Source organism: Lithobates pipiens, unplaced genomic scaffold (assembly GCF_037356315.1).
Source record: "Lithobates pipiens isolate NorthernLeopardFrog02 unplaced genomic scaffold, aLitPip1_a1.2 Scaffold_23, whole genome shotgun sequence".
Taxonomy (NCBI): domain Eukaryota; kingdom Metazoa; phylum Chordata; class Amphibia; order Anura; family Ranidae; genus Lithobates; species Lithobates pipiens.
The window spans coordinates 45,771,446-45,790,161 of NW_027507785.1; the positions used below are offsets into that span (position 1 = coordinate 45,771,446).

Here is an 18,716-nt window from a genome sequence, read left to right on the forward strand (position 1 = left end):
ATGGACAATGGCCCAAGTGTGAAGGGTTGAAAGACAATCAGAAAGAAAAGTGAACGTTTTCAAAGAAAAAGGACGATCGGTTAAAGTAAATATAAGCGATATAACAGTAAGCTTACCAAGAAGTACAGAGTGTGGAGGATCAAGCGTCACCCTCGGCTGCGACCCGCAAAGGAATGACGGTATAACGAAGGCTTTTTATATGCCCCGCCATCAAGCCGGCGTCTGACGTAGTCGGCCTGATACGGACAAAAGGAGCGCTATTATATTATATTAATGTTTGGGGGTTCTAAGTAATTTTCTAGCAAAAAAAATACAGATTTTTTTCTTGTAAACAAAGGGTCAGAATAGGCCGGGTCTTGAAGCGGTTAAAAAAAAAAAGTTCCACAGTGTATGATCAGCTTAAGGGAAATTGTTTTGTTTCTGGAGATGACGGGGAACAAAGGTCCTGCCCGCATGTCCTGTTTGTATATTCCTATCGCTGCGCTAATCTCTCTCCAGGTAAAGAATTACTACAAGGTCATGAAAACAGGTCCCACAGGAATGTGATCATCAATGCACCAAACTCCCACCCCTCCCCTGCACCCACCTGAGACATACACACATGGGGGGTGTACCGTATGTACTATACAGCTGTAGGAGGAACAACTTACACCTGAACACCTCCTGAGCAAAGATATGTTTTCAATACAGAATTTACCAATTAATAGAGGGATGCACCGATACCTTTTTTTTTTTTTTTTTAGTACTCACCGATACCAATTATCGCAATTATTCTGTTTACACTTCAGCCGTCAGCAATGGTACAAAGCATTAAAAAATTATTTACAAAGGAAACATATTTTTTTTATATTTTTTTTTTTTTTTTTTTACATTTTGCCCTTTTTTCAATGTGAAACGTGCAAATATATGTTAAAGGTGTAAAAATATTAATGAACAAAGCAAACAAAAAAACGTTTTAATTATTAATAATTTAGAAAATAGAAGTAAACTAAAAAAAAAAAAAAAATCAGCAGGAAAATAGTAATTAAATGGGGAGAATAAGGAGATAATTAAGGCCATTTCAAGTAAATTAAGCATTAATAAGGGGTTAAACACAGGAACATTTAATAATAAAAAAAAGCACACAAAACATTTTTTTTTTACTTGATAGGTTGCTTTAAACTGACTTCATCTGCTGATCGAAGTTCATCCCTTTGATCTGTAGACGAAGAAAGAAAAATAAACAATGTTTCTTTTTATCCCTCTGTTTCAGCTGCCCGGAATCAAAAAGAAACAATGTTTCTTTTTATCTCAGTGTTTCAGCAGCTGAGCAATGTTGTTGATAAACATTGCCCGGGCGGCTTTTTTATTTTTATTACAGCTCCAATTGCCAGGGCTTCCTTTTACACTTCAGCTGTCAACAGTGGAACTCCGCTGACAGCTGAATGAGTCATCGGTTGTTAAAGTGATTGTAAAGCATAATTTTTTATTTATTTTTTAAATAATAGACATGCTCCTCTGTGCAATGGTTTTACACAGAGTGGCCCCGATCTTCCTTTTCTGGGGTTCCCCCCCACTGTGCTCCTGGCTCCTCCTCTTCTCTAGTGCCCCCATGGAGAGCCGGATACCAATGGCACTGACTGGAGGAGGAGAGAGATCGCTGTTCCTAATCACTAGCAACAGCAGATCTGTCTCTCCTCCCCTGCCAGAACGGGGATCTGTCTGTTTACGCTGACAGATCCCCTTTCTGGCTCTCTTTCCCACGATTGCAGAGTGGACGGCGGACATCGCGGCCGCCGACCACGCGCATTGGGTCCCTCGCCGTGCAGCGAGCGCGTGTGCCTGCTATGGCTCTTAAAGGAGCCGATGTACAGCTACGGCGATTCGCGGGAAGGAGTTGACCTGTCGCCGTATAATGATGGCGGCTGGTCGGCAAGTGGTTAAGGATGTGGTGGCCCCGCTCCATAACAACCGATAATTGGCAACTTTTTTTATTTTTTTTTATTAGGGGAATCCCGCTGACAGCTGAAAGACCCGAGGCTGAAAGTATCGGTTTCAGGTATCAGATCTTTTGCACAAGTACCGATAGTCGTGCAAATGCTTAGTATCCGTATCAGTGTAACCCTATATAGAATTGTTACATGACCTGCTTTGTAATATAATGTTATAAATGATCTTTCCACTCTAGCCAATGCAATTTTACAGATTGTGTTTTTTGACAACCATGGCAACAGTACTCCCAATGCCCCATGTAACAAACGTATGGCCCCTGGCAGAAGGCTGCACAGATCTCAAATTGCAGGTAATGTGTCGCCTGGTATATATGACAGCCACACGCTTACTGCAATGGAGGTTTCAACCTTTGTATGTTGCCTCTTTTTTTTTTTTTTTATGTTTTATCACATCACTGAGACTGATCATGTGACCATCGAATATACAGAACCTCCCACTTAGTTGATTCACATCTGTGCCTTGCACCTTATGTGCTTTACCATTGACCTCAATAGGGCCTCATTCACAAAGGCGCACCGATCCGTTCACCCGCGTGGGGTGCACAGGTGTTCCCTGCGGGCAGCTTCTTCAAATCAAAGCTGGGCCATACATGGATAGAAAATCGACCGGAAAATACAGTTTGTATGGCTGAATTTGCACTCAACACACAGCCATTAATGTCTAAACCGCTGGCAACAAAAGTCAGTACACCCCTAAGTGAAAATGTCCAAATTGGGCCCAAAGTGTCAATATTTTGTGTGCCCACCATTATTTTCCAGCACTGCCTTCACCCTCTTGGGCATGGAGGTCACCAGAGCTTCACAGGTCGCCACTGGAGTCCTCTTCCCCTCCCCCATGACGACATCCATGATGACTCCATTAGAGACCTTGCGCTCCTCCACCTTCCGTTTGAGGATGTCCCACAGATGATCAATAGGGTTTAGGTCTGGAGACATGCTTGGCCAGTCCATCACCTTTACCCTCAGCTTCTTTAGCAAGGCAGTGGTGGTGTTGGAGGTGTGTTTGGGGTGGTTATCATGTTGGAATACTGCCCTGCGGTCCAGTCTCTGAAGGGAGGGGATCATGCTCTGCTTCAGTATGTCACAGTACATGTTGGCATTCATGGTTCCCTCAATGATCTGTAGCCCCCCAGTGCCGGCAGCACTCATGCAGCCCCAGACCATGACACCCCCACCACCATGCCTGACTGTAGACAAGACACACTTGTCTTTGTCCTCCTCACCTGGTTGCCCCCACACACGCTTGTCACCATCTGACCCAAATACGTTTATCTTGGTCTCATCAGACCACAGGACATGGTTCCAGTAATCAATCTCCTGAGGCCGCGTACACACGGGCGGACTGTCTGCCCAACTTAGTCCGCCGAAACACATTTGAGCGGACAGTCCGCTCGTGTGTGGGCTTCAGCGGACTTTTTCAGCGCACAGTCTGACGAACAAAGTCTTACGGAATTTCCGTAAGATTGTCCGTCCAAACTTGGTTTGGGCGGACAGTCCGCCCGTGTGTGGGCCAGTCCGCTGTACTTTCGAAATGAGCGGACTTTTCCCGCCCGGAGAAAAGTCCGCTCATTTCGAGCGGGTATCCAGGTAGGCGGAGCACGCGACGGAGACATCGCGGGCCCCGCCACCTGGTATGGACTTAAAGGGGAACCCCAACGCCGAAAAAAATCGGCGTGGGGGTCCCCCCAGGTCCACATCAGACCCTTGTCCGAGCATGCTACCCGGCCGGCCAGGAAAGGGGGCGAGCGAGCGCCCCCCCCTCCTGAGCCGTACCAGGCCGCGTGCCCTCAACATGGGGGGTGCCTTGGGGAAGGGGGGGCCACGCGGCCCCCCCACCCCAAAGCACCTTGTCCCCATGTTGATGAGGACAAGGGCCTCTTCCCGACAACCCTGGCCGTTGGTTGTCGGGGTCTGCGGGCGGGGGGCTTATCGGAATCCGGGAGCCCCCTTTAATAAGGGGGCCCCCGGATACCGGCCCCCCACCCTATGTGAATGAGTATGGGGTACAATGTACCCCTACCCATTCACCTGTAAAATAAAAGTACCAAAAAAAACACAACACACGAGATAAAATATTTTATTGCACAGCTCCGGGGGTCTTCCGTCTTCGGGGGTCTTCACGCCGGACTCCTCCGCTATCTTCTTGTAGCTCTTTTGCTAGCGGAGGAGTCCGGCTTTCTTCCTCCCAACTTCGGGGGTCTTGTCCCCCTCTTCGGTTCTTCTGCCGGGCCACCGCGCCTTCTTCTAGCTCTTTTACAGGCGGTGGCCCAGTCTTCTGTCGCCGCTGTCGCCGTCGCCGCCACCTTCCGTTCTTCTTCTTCTTCTTCTTCTTCTTCTTCTCCAGGAGATGTTGCCTCGACGATCTCTCCGGCCGGAATGCCAGAGCCGCGCTGCGCGGCCACTTATATAGTGACAATGGGGCGGTGTCACATGGTATATGTCACATGGGTTGGTCACATGGGTTGATGTCACATGGGGACTATGACATCGTAAGGGGGCGGGGTCACCATGTGACACCAACCCATGTGACATATACCATGTGACACCGCCCCATTGTCACTATATAAGTGGCCGCGCAGCGCGGCTCTGGCATTCCGGCCGGAGAGATCGTCGAGGTAACATCTCCTGGGGAAGAAGAAGAAGAAGAAGAAGAACGGAAGGCGGCGGCGGCGGCGACAGCGACAGCGCCGACAGAAGACCGGGCCACCGTCTGTAAAAGAGCTATAAGAAGGCGCAGTGGCCCGGCAGAAGAACCGAAGAGGGGGACAAGACCCCCGAAGTCGGGAGAAGAGGCCGGCGGCGGGGAGGAAGAAAGCCGGACTCCTCCGCTAGCAAAAGAGCTACAAGAAGATAGCGGAGGAGTCCGGCGAGAAGACCCCCGAAGACGGAAGAGCCCCGGAGCTGTGCAATAAAATATTTTAACCCTGTGTTGTGTTTTTTTTTGTACTTTTTTTCACAGGTGAATGGGTAGGGGTACATTGTACCCCATACTCATTCACATAGGGTGGGGGGCCGGTATCCGGGGGCCCCCTTATTAAAGGGGGCTCCCGGATTCCGATAAGCCCCCCGCCCGCAGACCCCGACAACCAACGGCCAGGGTTGTCGGGAAGAGGACCTTGTCCTCATCAACATGGGGACAAGGTGCTTTGGGGTGGGGGGGCCGCGCGGCACCCCCCATGTTGAGGGCACACGGCCTGGTACGGCTCAGAAGAGGGGGGGGGGCTCTCTTGCCCCCCTTTCCTGGCCGGCCGGGTAGCGCGCTCGGACAAGGGTCTGTTGTGGACTTGGGGGGCACCCCCACGCCGATTTTTTTCGGCGTTGGGGTTCCCCTTTAAGTCCATACCAGGCAGCGGGGCCCGCAACGTCTCCTTCGCGGGCCCCGCCTACCTGGAGACGCGCTTGAAATGAGCGGACTTTCCTCCGCGTGTGTGGGCGAGTCCGTTCATTTCAAAAGTAGAGCGGATTGTCTGGCGGACTTAGTCCGCCGTATTAGTCCGCTCAAAAAGTGCCGTGTGTGGGCAAGTCCGTTCATTCAAAAGTTTGGATGGACTGTCTGTCGGATTGTCTGACGAACTTAGTTGGGCAGACAATCCGCCCGTGTGTACGCGGCCTTAGTCTGCTTGTCTTCAGCAAACTGTTTGTGGTCTTTCTTGTGCATCATCTTTAGAAGAGGCTTCCTTCTGGGATGACAGCCATGCAGACCAATTTGATGCAGTGTGCGGTGTATGGTCTGAGCACTGACAGGCTGACCCTCCACCCCTACAACCTCTGCAGCAATGCTGGCAGCACTCATACGTCTATTTCCCAAAGACAACCTCTGGATATGACGCTGAGCACGTGACCTCAACTTCTTTGGTGGACCATGGCGAGGCCTGTTCTGAGTGGAACCTGTCCTGTTATACCGCTGTATGGTCTTGGCCACTGTGCTGCAGCTCAGTTTCGGGGTCTTGGCAATCTTCTTATAGCCTAGGCCATCTTTATGTAGAGCAACAATTCTTTATTTTCAGATCCTCAGAGAGTTCTTTGCCATGAGGTGCCATGTTGTACTTCCAGTGACCAGTATGAGAGAGTGAGAGCGATAACACCAAATTTAACACACCCGCTCTCCATTCACACCTGAGACCTTGTAACACTAACGAATCACATGACACCGGGGAGGGAAAATGGCTAATTGGGCTCAATTTGGATATTTTCACTTAGGGGGTGTACTGACTTTTGTTGCCAGCGGTTTAGACATTAATGGCTGTGTGTTGAGTTATTTTGAGGGGACAGGAAATTTACACTGTTATACAAGCTGTACACTCACTACTTTACATTGTAGACAAGTGTCATTTCTTCAGTGTTGTCACATGAAAAGATAGAAGAAAATATTTACACAAATGTGAGGGGTGTACTGACTTTTGTGAGATACTATATATATATATAGTATATATATATATATAGACATGTCCATGATAGCAGCAACCAACCAGATTGATTATTGATTGGAGAAACATTGTATGTGATCATTTCAGATCCGATATTGTTGGGTCACTAATTGCGTGGTGATTATTTGTTTTAATTTTATAAACGCACCACATTTGCGGCCTGTGCTCGGGGTGTCGCTAGGATTGCACTGACCGCCGCTGCGGATCACAAGGGGTAGTGCGATTTGAATGTGTTGGGGGAAACATGCACAAATCACGGGTTTCCCGCACCACATTCTAGAGTGAAGCGAGACTAAGTAATGTTTACAAACGTCAAGCATTTTTTTCTGCCAAAACGCAGCTGCTCCTGGACACTCTGCATGAATTCTCATGCATGCGCACAAATCCCGTCAGCTTCTGGTGGATGTGCGCATGCGCAGAAATCCGCCATGTAACTCGCTGCCATAGTAACACATTAGGATTGACTTACTAAAACTGGAGCGTGCAAAATCCGTTGCAGCTGTGCATGGTAGCCAATCAGCTTCCAGGTTTTAGGCTCCGTTTTCCACTGGTGCGACTTGTCATGCGGCTTTGGATGCATAAAGTCACATTGGCGAGTCACAGCCCATTGATTTCAATGGCACCCGTTCCAATCTATGAGACTTAAAGTTGCAGCGACATTGAAAAGGTTCCTGCACTACTTTGATGCGATTTTTGATGGAACTTTGATCCTGAGACTGTAAGGCTGGGTTCACACTGCAGCGATGCGGGAACGTTGCGAAGCCGCGGCGGGTTCCCGCATCGCATGCCTCCCGGCGGCAGTTCACACTGCCCTATGCGAACTGCTGGGAGTGTCAGTGAAATGTTAATGACACCCCCAGATCAGTTCGCATATCGCAGTGCGATCTGCAAACTCGGACAGGAATCGGATCGCATGGTGTGAACACCCATGTGATCCGATTCTGCTGCGGACCAAAAAAGGGTCCCGTGCGAGTTTGCGGCCGTTGCGATGCGAATTCAGCCATACTATCTGTATACTATCTGTATGGCTGAACTCGCATCGCACAGAGATCGGATGTGATTTGCACTGCAGTGCGTTGCGAATCACATTCGTTCTCATAAACCGCTGCAGTGTGAACCCAGCCTAAGATTGGATCAAAGCTGCATCAAAGTCGCACACCAAAGTCGCCCTCTAAATCGTGCGAGTTTGGGGTCGCAAGAGTGGAAACGTAGCGTGGGGGGGGGGGGGGCGGGTCACACTGAAGGCGGGGTTTGAAATCGTGCAAGTTCAAACGCGCATTTTAGTTCCAGTTCGGGGGGCGACGTGAAAGACATCTGCGCAGAGGTCTATTGAAATCGCCCCCGAAGTCGCCAAAAGTAGTGCAGGAACTACTTTTGGAAATCGTTGCAACGATTGGGACAGTGCCGTTGCCAGCAATAGGCTGCGACTTGTCATGTGATTTGACCTGTCCAATCGCATGTCAAATCGCTAAGATGTGAACGGGGGGCTAATTGTCAAAACGTAATTGAACAAGCTGAAGTTAGAAGCCGATTGGCTGTCCAGATTTTGCTCTCTCCAGTTTTAGTAATTCAACCCCATTGCCTTCTGCCAGAGCCGGTGACAGAGCAATCCCAGGAGGCACTGGGGCTCAGCCTAGGCCTGAAACCAGGAAGTGCCTCACAGCACAAATAGAAACAAATCGCTAGAAAAATAGATAAAAAAAAACTATTTTAGCATTTGTGTAAGGCTCCATTCACACCTGAGCGCACGAATCTGCCTGCGATTACAGAATCGCATTAAGACACGGGACCCATTGGCGTTATTTCTTAATGGCACCTCAAAACGTGGCGCGATTTTTCCTGCGACTGTCGAGCAACAAAAATATTGCACCGCAAAACGCGTCTGGCTCTGAAATTCTTTGGCGCATTTTTTTTGGAGTGGAGGGAGGCTCATTCAAATGAATGGTGCTGCTGCTCCAAAAACGCACCAAAAAAAAAAAAAAAAAAAAGCGTGGTGCAGCACGTGTCAACGCGGTATGCTTAGGTGTGAATGTAGCCTAAAGGGGGGGGGGGGGGGGGGGGCAAAAGTAAAAAATGCTGTTATATCTGAAATAACGAATGCCGTATCTAAACGAATGGAACTTAATGGTCTAATAATAATAAACAACAATAATAAAACATTATTTATCTTTTATTAATAATAATAATATTTTAGTATTAATCAAATTTATCTGAAATTACGAATAATTATGAATTACAAACATTATTATTAATTTGTTCCATTCCATATTTCGGTTAATTCATCATTTCAGAAAATTAAGAATAATTACGAATATTATTATTAATTTGTTCCATTCCATATTTCGGATAATTCATAATTTCAGAAAATTAAGAATAATTACGAATATTATTAATTTGTTCCATTCCATATTTCGGATAATTCGTAATTTCAGATAAATTCATATTCATTACGTTCACAAACAGCCAAATTTGAAAGGAAATTCCAATACCTAGAAATTTAATAGTTACTATTTCGAATTTGGCAAAACCTCATATTTGTTTTTTTTTGTTTTTTTACCACCCCTTTAGCTGCAGTTGGACCAGGGGCGAATACCATGTCACAGCAAAATGTTCTTCCAGGTCTTCCATGGTCGGTAGCACTTTGCCAGATTTTTTGTTCAACTTTTTTGAGACTTGTTGCTGTCACCAATTTCACAGCCGCCTTATTTTTATTTATTTTTTTCCCCCCCTTTAAAATAGTCAATTTTCTCAGTTGAATCATTTGCTATGTTTTGCATTTTCTACTGTGAATAAAATCCGGGTGGATGAGATCCGCAGACCCTCATTCAGTTTTTAGGGGACGAAACGTTTTGGGAAACTTGGTTGTGTTTGCAGATGTTACGTTTTTTTTTTAATTTATATTTCAAAGAATATCCAGATGAGAATAAAATCAAATAAAAAAATCTTTATAAAATCCCAGAAACACAACACACATTAATAATAAATTACAAAAAGTAGAAAACATTGTAGCGGTGATCGGCACCAGCCAACGATCGGAAGGTTTCCTCCAGGAGTCTTTTCCATGATTGGGAATTGTTTGTGGATAATCAGAAGAAAAAAGACGAAACTGTCTGAGGAGCAGCAGGAGGGGCCACCTGATTGGTTGGAAATTGGATAGATTTCAGGTGTGGAATCCAATACACACACACACAGACCGCCGCGGCTCACAGCCCCCCGGGGTTATATTTAGCAAGGAGCTGATTGGCCGCCATTTGTCGGAGGATCTGGCTCTGCGCTTCCAGCTTCTCTGTTAGCGTCTGCAGCAGTTTGTGGTCACGTACTGCGGAGAGAAGAGACAATCGGTGACTGAGAACAATCCACAGCATAAAGACAATCGGTTTATGTTCGATATAAGTCTAAGTGATCCTATGAGAGCGAGAGAGAGCGAGAGAGAGCGAGAGAGAGCGAGAGCGAGAGAGAGCAAGAGAGCGAGAGAGAGCGAGAGAGCAAGAGAGCGAGAGAGAGCGGGAGAGAGCGAGAGCGAGCGGGAGAGCGAGAGAGCGAGAGAGAGCGAGAGAGAGCGAGAGACAGAGAGAGAGCGGGAGAGCGAGAGAGCAAGAGAGCGAGAGAGAGCGAGAGCGAGCGGGAGAGCGAGAGAGAGCGAGAGAGAGCGAGAGAGCGAGAGAGAGCGAGAGAGAGCGAGAGCGAGCGGGAGAGCGAGAGAGCGAGAGAGCGAGAGAGAGCGAGAGAGAGCGAGAGAGAGCGAGAGACAGAGAGAGAGCGGGAGAGCGGAGAGCGAGAGAGCAAGAGAGCGAGAGAGAGCGAGAGAGCGAGAGAGAGCGAGAGCGAGCGGGAGAGCGAGAGAGAGAGAGAGAGAGCGAGAGAGCAAGAGAGCGAGAGAGAGCGAGAGAGCAAGAGAGCGAGAGAGAGCGAGAGCGAGCGGGAGAGCGAGAGAGCGAGAGAGCGAGAGAGAGCGAGAGAGAGCGAGAGACAGAGAGAGAGCGAGCAAGAGAGCGAGAGAGAGCGAGAGAGCGAGAGCGAGCGGGAGAGCGAGAGAGAGCGAGAGAGAGCGAGAGAGCAAGAGAGCGAGAGAGAGCGAGAGCGAGAGAGCGAGAGAGCGAGAGCGAGCGGGAGAGCGAGAGAGAGCGAGAGAGAGCGAGAGAGAGCGAGAGCGAGAGAGAGAGCGAGAGAGAGAGCGAGAGAGCAAGAGAGCGAGAGAGAGCGAGAGCGAGAGAGCGAGAGAGCGAGAGAGAGCGAGAGAGCGAGAGAGCGAGAGAGCGAGAGAGCGAGAGAGAGCGAGAGCGAGCGGGAGAGCGAGAGAGAGCGAGAGAGAGCGGGAGAGCGAGAGAGCGAGAGAGCGAGAGCGAGAGAGCGAGAGCGAGAGAGAGCGAGAGCGAGAGAGCGAGAGAGAGCGGGAGAGAGCGGGAGAGCGAGAGCGAGAGAGCGAGAGAGCGAGAGAGAGCGAGAGAGCGAGAGAGCGAGAGAGAGCGAGAGAGCGAGAGAGAGCGAGAGAGAGCGGGAGAGCGAGAGAGCGAGAGAGAGCGAGAGAGAGCGGGAGAGCGCGAGAGAGAGAGCGAGAGAGAGTGAGAGCGCGAGAGAGGTGTGATGTCATTACATGGGCGGGCTCTGCTTCCTGTACAGTGACTGCACTTTACCGCTCCTCTCAGTGCGAGGCTCTGAGACAACTCCTGACCAATCAGGAGACAGCTTAATACTTTTATCTCAGCCTCCACAATTGTACATTAAACTCTCCTCCCCTTCCGTCTTGCACAGTTATACCGGCCCCCCTCCTGGACTGAAACGGCTTCCTCTGATTTTTCTGCACACTGTGAGCAGTTCACAGCGTGCATTAGAAGCTGCAGCAAGTCAGATGGAGCCCCCGCCTTATTTCATGGCTGGAGGACGTTCAGCATCATCTAGCGCTTTCCTCCCCAGCCTGACTGTCCCTGGCCCCGCCCCTTTTAATTGGATTTAAGATCTGTCAATCGTAGAGGCATGGGCGTTGCCTATGTAAATACAGCCTGACTAGGAACGCCCACTCCTCCAGATTAGCACTCATCTAGGCATTATATATATATATATATCCTCCCACTGAGTGGGACTGAAGCAATGCAGGCAGATCATGGCTGGTGGGAGGGGCCAGCAGGGTGTTTTTTTTTTTACATTGCTTCCTAATGAGGTCACCGCAACCTGCTGGCCCCGCCTACCCGCCATGATCTGCCTACATTTCATAGAGAAGTACAGAGACCAAGTGATGACATCACAGTGTCTAGAAGAAGTTATGCAATGAAAATGAAAAGCTTTTTATTTATATGCGTCATTAGCATATGGGGGGGGCACAGGGAAATCAAAATATAAGCAGATAAAACTTTAGCTTCCACCCCTCACTGATGTACACTTATTCTGGTTTTGGATGAAGTGATAGACCCTCTGCCGTTTTTTTTTTTTTATATATATATTGCTGCCTGTGTCCCCACTGAGAAGATTCACCCTGACTATTTATCCTGGTGTCACTGAGACAGGAAGTAATGGGAATTTCAAAATGTTACAGGGGGGTCACCAGAACAGGAATCTACCCAATGGGGGGAACCTGTTTTCCGGTGACCACTGTCTATGGACAGAATTCCTGTTGTGTCTCCAATACAGGAAGTCCAGGGAAATCCACGCAACAGGACAGGAAGGAAAAAAGAAAACGAATGGGGTTGGACCCTTTGCTACTCCATCCAAAAAAGGTTTTGGCTTTAGATAATTATTTGTATGAAAGTTCCATTCAGCTGGGAAGCTCATCACACCCGCTGATATATAGATGACCTTTAATTGATGGATCTTTATAGGAAAGGAATAAAATATGGAACAGCAAAGCAGAAATGTGAAATGAGCATCCAATTTGTCTTCAGTAATGAGTTACAATGTTTCCTCTCTCTGGGAACATACGACAGCTTCTCTGCATACGAGACACAAGTCCATCTGCTCCTTTCTACAGAGGGACGGAGAGGATCACTTAACAATGGAACAAAGAGCGCCAAAACTGCAGCCATTGCCTATAGCAAGCAGTTTTTACGTCTATCGCTCATTTTCTTGCAGTTGCCGGGGGTTACTGCCATTTTTCAGCTGGGGTTGGCGGACTCACCGTGTAGGTACAGCATGTACAAGGACAGGATAAAACAGGACAGAGCGATCAAGAGAATCACAGTGAATGTGAAGATCCCCAAGCAATATTCCCATCTGCTGATCTCACGGTACATTTCTTTCTTCGCCATGTTGTGGACGACACATTCCGGGGCGGAACCTGAAACAATACAAATGCAAATCGCAGATTAGGTGGAGCTTTTCGTAGTTGTCCTGGAATAATGTTTTAGAAGCGATGGATCTGCTCTCACCAACTGATAACAATCATTTCCATACTGTGATCACATGATCTGATCTCAGCGGCTATTTGGAGGAATTGCTACAGCAGAGGGAAGGAAGTTGCAAAATGTGTACATTAGTTCCCTTTTATGACAATATGGGACAGCAGCTATATGACTTTCAGGTGGTACAGCAACCACCAAGTTCTCATCAAAAAGTGTCATGTCCCTTCTGTCTCTGGGCATGGGAAGGGATTTAACCACTTGAGACCCGCGCTATAGCCGAATGACGGCTACAGCGCGGATCTCCTTTTCCGGGACTACGTCTATTGACGTAGTCCCGTGCCCTGAGGGGCGCGCGCGGCGCGCTCTGTGATCGGCGAGTCTATGAGACTCGCCTGATCACCGATCCGTGCAAGGGGTCGATCCTGACCCCTTATCACGTGATCAGCTGTCAGCCAATGACAGCTGATCATGTGATATAACGGAGCCGGTAATCGGCTATTATTCCTCCTCGCGCTGACAGCGCGAGGAGAAAAAAAAAAGGCGATCACCGGCGGCCGTGATCGGGACATCAGTCCCGATCATGGCCAGTGTATCAGTGCCCACCTGCCCCCTGCCAGTAACCCCCAGAGCATTAGTGCCCACCTGCCCCCTGCTTTGCCTGCCTGAATAAAAAATGTGTCCCCCCTGTCAGTGCCACCCAGCAGTGCCCACAGTGCCAGCCAGCAGTGCCCACAGTGCCAGCCAGCAGTGCCCACAGTCTGCCTCAACAAAGGTGCTGCACCCCAGTGCCCCATATCCGTGCCCAGCAGAGCCGCGCATCAGTGCCCAGCAGTGCCGCCCATCAGTGCCACCTATCAGAGCCACCTATCAGTGCCCATCAGTCCCATCTATCAGTGGTACCTATCCGTGCCCCTTAGTGCCACCCATCCGTGCCACCCATCTGTGCCACCCATCCGTGCCATCTTATCTGTGCCCGTCTTTGCCCATCAGTGCTGCCTTATCTGTGCCCATCGGTGCCGCCTTATCTGTGCCTATTAGTGCCGCCTTAACTATGCCTATCAGTGCCCACCAATGCAGCCTATATCAGTGCCCACCAGTGCAGCCTATCAGTGCCGCCTCATCAGCGCACTTCAATGAAGGAGAAAAATGACCCGTTTGCAAAATTTTATAACAAACTATTAAACATGATTTTATTTTTTTTTGCATATTTTTTTGTTTGTTTAGCAAAAAATAAAACTCCGAGCTGTGATTAAATACCACCAAAAGAAAGCTCTATTTGTGGGAAAAAAATGATAAAAATCTCATTTGGGTACAGTGTTGTATGACCGCGTAATTGTCATTCAAAGTGCATCAGCGCTGAAAGCTGAAAATTGGTCTGGGACTGAGGGGGGTTTAAGTGCCCAGTAAACAAGTGGCTAAAAATGTTACTATAGCACCCTCTTAATCAGTCTTCCATGCTATAGTGCACACAGCTTATCTGAGGTGTCCACAGTTCCTGGGTCGCCCCGCCTGCCCTTTGTTGGCCAGCACTGTGGACACGGCCCATCCTGTACTCCTACTACCGGCCATCTTGGGGATATATATATATATATATATATACACATTCTGCCTTGCCAAGTCTTCCTTGCCCAGGACCTTATACGGCACATACAGAATTACATCCTTCCAAGCTGCAACAACGTACCTATGTAACAATATCCCATACTTCAACTTCGGCTTTTAAGGAGGCGGATTCTCAGCTTAAACCTTCTCTGCGCAATTCTGTAGACCAGGGTTTCTCAACCAGGGTTCCGTGGAACCCTTGGGTTCCACTAGAGGTTGCCAGGGGTTCCCTGAGCAATGGTCAATTTCTGAGTCTCAAGTAAGTTCTCAAGGACACCATTGATCTTTTCAGTTATGAATGAATGAATGAATGAAATACTTGTATAGCGCACAATGTGAACTGAATCGCCTCTAGGCGCTATCTGTAAGGGGGGTAATTATTCCCAATAACCACAGGTGTTAGACCTCATGCACACGGACGTTTTTACACCCGCTTTTTTGAGCGTTTTTTGCAGCTTAAAAACGCCTGTCCATGTTAGACCCCATTCACACCTGAGCGTTTTTTCGCTTGAAGCCACAAAACGCTGGAGGGGAAAAAAAATCCATTATTCTCAATGGAGATGGTTCACATCTCCACTCCAAGTCACCTGAAGCTCAAACAAATTCCGGACCCCTTTTTGTCGCGCGAATCGGAGCTGATTTGGGCGTTTTTATTCCCATAGAAACTAATGGAAACGCTCGATTCAAGCGACAACGAGCGTTTCTATGGGCGTTTTGTCGCTGTATCTGCTCAGGAGAAAAAAATATAATTTACATAATGAAATGACAGATGAAAAGCAGAAGCAGAAAAGGAAGCAGATGAAAAAAAAGAGATGAATATTTTTCCTATTGGCTGAAAAAAAACTGCCGAAGTTAAAAAAACGCTGCAAATGCGCGAATACGCGCGACAAAACGCCGGTAAAAACGCTACGCTGAGGTGTGAATGCAGCCTTAGTCTATGGTTTCATGCCCACCTAGGCGTTTTTGAGCTGCAAATGGCATAGGCGTTTTTAAGCTGTAAAAAAAAAAACCCAGGACCAGTGCGTTCCGTGGCGCGGACCTAGAGCTGTAAAAACGCTCAAAAACGTGCAAAATTGCGCACAAACGCGCAAAAACGAACAAAAATGCGCATAAACGCGTAACATATTTTCTTTGTTTTCTGAGTGCTACAGTCAAGAGATGTATTTCTTTATAAAACGCTACTTAATGCTAATGCGCAAAAACGATTTTTCCAGGCGTCGGAGCTAGCTTTGCAGCCAGTTTTTTTAAAACGTCCATGTGCATGAGCACTAAGAAGCATTCTTCTCATTGACACTAATGTATGGCGAGTTTTAGATTTTTCATTTTTTTAACAGGGGGTCCCCCGAGACCGGAGAATTATTTCCAGGGTTCCTCTGTGTTGAAAAGGTTGAGAAAGGCTGCTCTAGACCATCCAAATGATAAAACTTTGTAGGTTGAAAGTTCGCAACTAGTTTTTGGTCTTATTTTTATCACTCAAAAAAAAAATTTATGACCATTTTTGACCACCTGCTGCCTTCAGAGTCCCTCCAGACAATACCCAACATAGAGTTCTAAAGTTGGAGCTCAGACTGGGACCATTGACCTGTAAAGCTGGCCATACTTTATACAGTTTTCCTAATTCCCTTTATGCCCCGTACACACGATCGGACTTTCCGACAACAAAACCGTGGAATTTTATCCAAAGGTTGTTGGCTCCAACTTGTCTTGCATACACAACGGTCACACAAATGTTGGCCAACAATTAGGAGCGTGGTGACCAGGGCCGGGACAAGGGGTGGGCAGGAGGGACAGCTGCCCTTGGCGCAATGGTTTATTGCAGGGGTAGGGGGCACCCTGACCCTAACCATAAGGAAAAGGGGGGCGCAGTTTGGCATCTTTGCCCTGGATGACCTTGTTCCGGCACTGGTGGTGACGTATAAAGGCCCGTACACACGGTCAGACTTTTTGACAACAAACATGCAAATTAGCTGTTTTGGAGCAACATCCGACTGTGTGTACGCTCCATCGGACAAACTTTTTCTGTTTTCATGGGCCTTTTGTTGGCTCTGCGAACGGACAAACTTTCTGGCAACAAAAGTCCGATGGAGCAAAGTCCGACCGTGTGTACGCAAAAGCATCGGACTTTTGTACAAGGTACAAACACGCATGCTCAGAACCAATGCAAAAGATCAGACTACAATACAGACGTTGGACCAAAGGTGGCGCTGGAGTCATTGAACGTCCTCTTTTGAAGTGGCGTCAGTACGTTGTGACGTCATTACGTTCGTGTTTGTTGTCAAAAAGTCAGACCGTGTGTATGCAATACAAACTTGTGGACCACGCCCTTTGTACAAAAGTCCACGGAAAAGTTTGTACAAAGTCCGACCGTGTGTATGAGGCTTAAGATGTACGGCGAGCCGAGAAAAAAAAGGAAGTTCTATATTCATGTGATATCTCCATTACGACCGCTGGTTTTATAAGACCGATCGCTTTCCGGCTCGTACTTGATTCCCGAGCATGCGTAGACTTTTTGTGCGACAGACTTGTGTACACACGATCGGAAAGTCCGACAAGGGTTTGTTGGCGGAAAATTTGAGAAAATGCTAGCCAACATTTGTTGGCGGAAAGTCAAGACAATAAAATGTTCGGATGGAGCGTACACGCGGTCGGACTTTCTGCCAACAAGCTCACGTCCAACGTCTGTTGTTGGAAAATCCGATCAGGTCTATGGGGCATTAGATTTACCTTCAACTGCGTAATGCAAGGTGCCGGTGTCTTGTCAAATAACGTCCTCCATCCGATAGTGTCCGCTGCGTACTGCGCAGCAACACCGATTCCGAAAATTGCCGAGGATGAACGGCGCCTGCGCCGTGAGTCCAGGTTCTATCCCCACTATCCAAGTGGACATAGAGTAGGAATAAAAAAAAGAGCCGAGCGCAGCGAGGCCGAGCCCGAAGCGTGGCGAGGGGCCCTCTAATATTCACAACCCTATGTCCGCTTGGATTGTGGGGCTACCACCTCTACTCACGGCACTGGCGCCGTTCAGCTTTGGAGATTTTCCGAAGCTTCGTCTGCTCCGTACTGCGCATGCGCAGTACGGCCCGGACACTATTTGATGGCCGGACACTATACGGCAGAACACCGGTCTGGTTACAAATTGAAAATGTTTAGGTTTGATCACATATTAAATGGTTTTGGTAAATCTAAAAAGGAAAAAAAATAAAATAAAATAGTACAATGTATGGCCAGCCTAAGGGCAATGATATAAATACACATCAGCAGTCCTCAACTCCTAGAATGAAACTCAGTTATGTGTGGCCCTTCAGTGACGTCAGGGGCCACACTTGAGTCATTTTATAATCAGCATTGCCCCTAATATAGACGCCCCCACTATGACGTACAATAAATATAATGTAGCGTTATTCTAGGTACTCACCCTGTGGGGCCGGTGGTTTGTCCACATCCAGCGGCACGTTGTGCAGCTCATCGGTGGCGTACGCGTCCAGCAGGCATACGGTAGACTGGGCATCGCAGTTGGGGCCCGGGGTCCCCTCAGTACAACCTTCAGTGTGAACCATGATGGTAGATGTTCTAATGAGGAAAGGAGTCGCAGGACAATACAGCAGATGGCCCAGAGGGGAGGAGGACACACAGAGAGGACTGCTGGAATGTGCCCGGGGAGGGTGTATATAGTGAGACCCAACCTCTGCTCCCCTCCCCCTCTCATCACAATAGCTGCCCTGCCCCCCAGCAGTAACTAGGCTGATAATAAAAGGGTCTATTTACATTTAATTTTGCTACAAACTAGTAATTTTACTGGAAGACTTTTTTTTTTTATATATATATATACAACTGTATACATTGTAACTTTTTTTGTTTTTTATCCAAAAGTATCGAAATGAGCAGAAACATGAATGCCGATACAGAAATGTTGGATTGCATTGTAACTATTTTTTTTTTAACCACTTGCTTACTGGGCACTTAAACCCCCCTCCTGCCCAGACCAATTTTCAGCTTTCAGCGCTGATGCACTTTGAATGACAATTACGCGGTCATACAACACTGTACCCAAATGAAATTTTTATCATTTTTTTCCCACAAATAGAGCTTTCTTTTGGTGGTATTTAATTACAGCTCGGAGTTTTATTTTTTGCTAAACAAACAAAAAAAATGCAAAATAAAAAAAAATTAAAAATCATGTTTAATAGTTTGTTATAAAATTTTGCAAACAGGTCATTTTTCTCCTTCATTGAAATGCGCTGATGAGGCGGCACTGGTGGGCACTGATGGGCGGCACTGGTGGGCACTAATAGGCACAGTTAAGGCGACACTAATAGGCACAGATAAGGTGGCACCGATAGGCACAGATAAGGCAGTACTGATGG

The 18,716-nt window shown here is 47.8% G+C and overlaps 1 protein-coding gene and 1 long non-coding RNA gene across 2 annotated transcripts in view; both read right to left on the minus strand.

Moving 5' to 3' along the window:
- LOC143926944 (uncharacterized) overlaps positions 1-718 on the minus strand; it is a 1,582-nt gene extending 864 nt beyond the window's left edge. The window contains exon 1 of the long non-coding RNA XR_013262160.1: positions 117-718. This is a non-coding gene — a long non-coding RNA (uncharacterized LOC143926944). The remainder of the gene's footprint in view (positions 1-116) is intronic.
- Positions 719-8,952: 8,234 nt separating this feature from the next.
- Positions 8,953-18,000, minus strand: LOC143926945 (uncharacterized). Its single transcript, XM_077450975.1, has 3 exons — positions 17,768-18,000; positions 12,528-12,686; positions 8,953-9,737 (listed from the first exon to the last, which is right to left on the minus strand). Exons 1-3 carry the CDS (start codon positions 17,907-17,909, stop codon positions 9,622-9,624), a joined length of 417 nt encoding a protein of 138 aa, XP_077307101.1. The 5' UTR covers positions 17,910-18,000; the 3' UTR covers positions 8,953-9,621.
- Between the last annotated feature and the right edge of the window lie 716 nt (positions 18,001-18,716).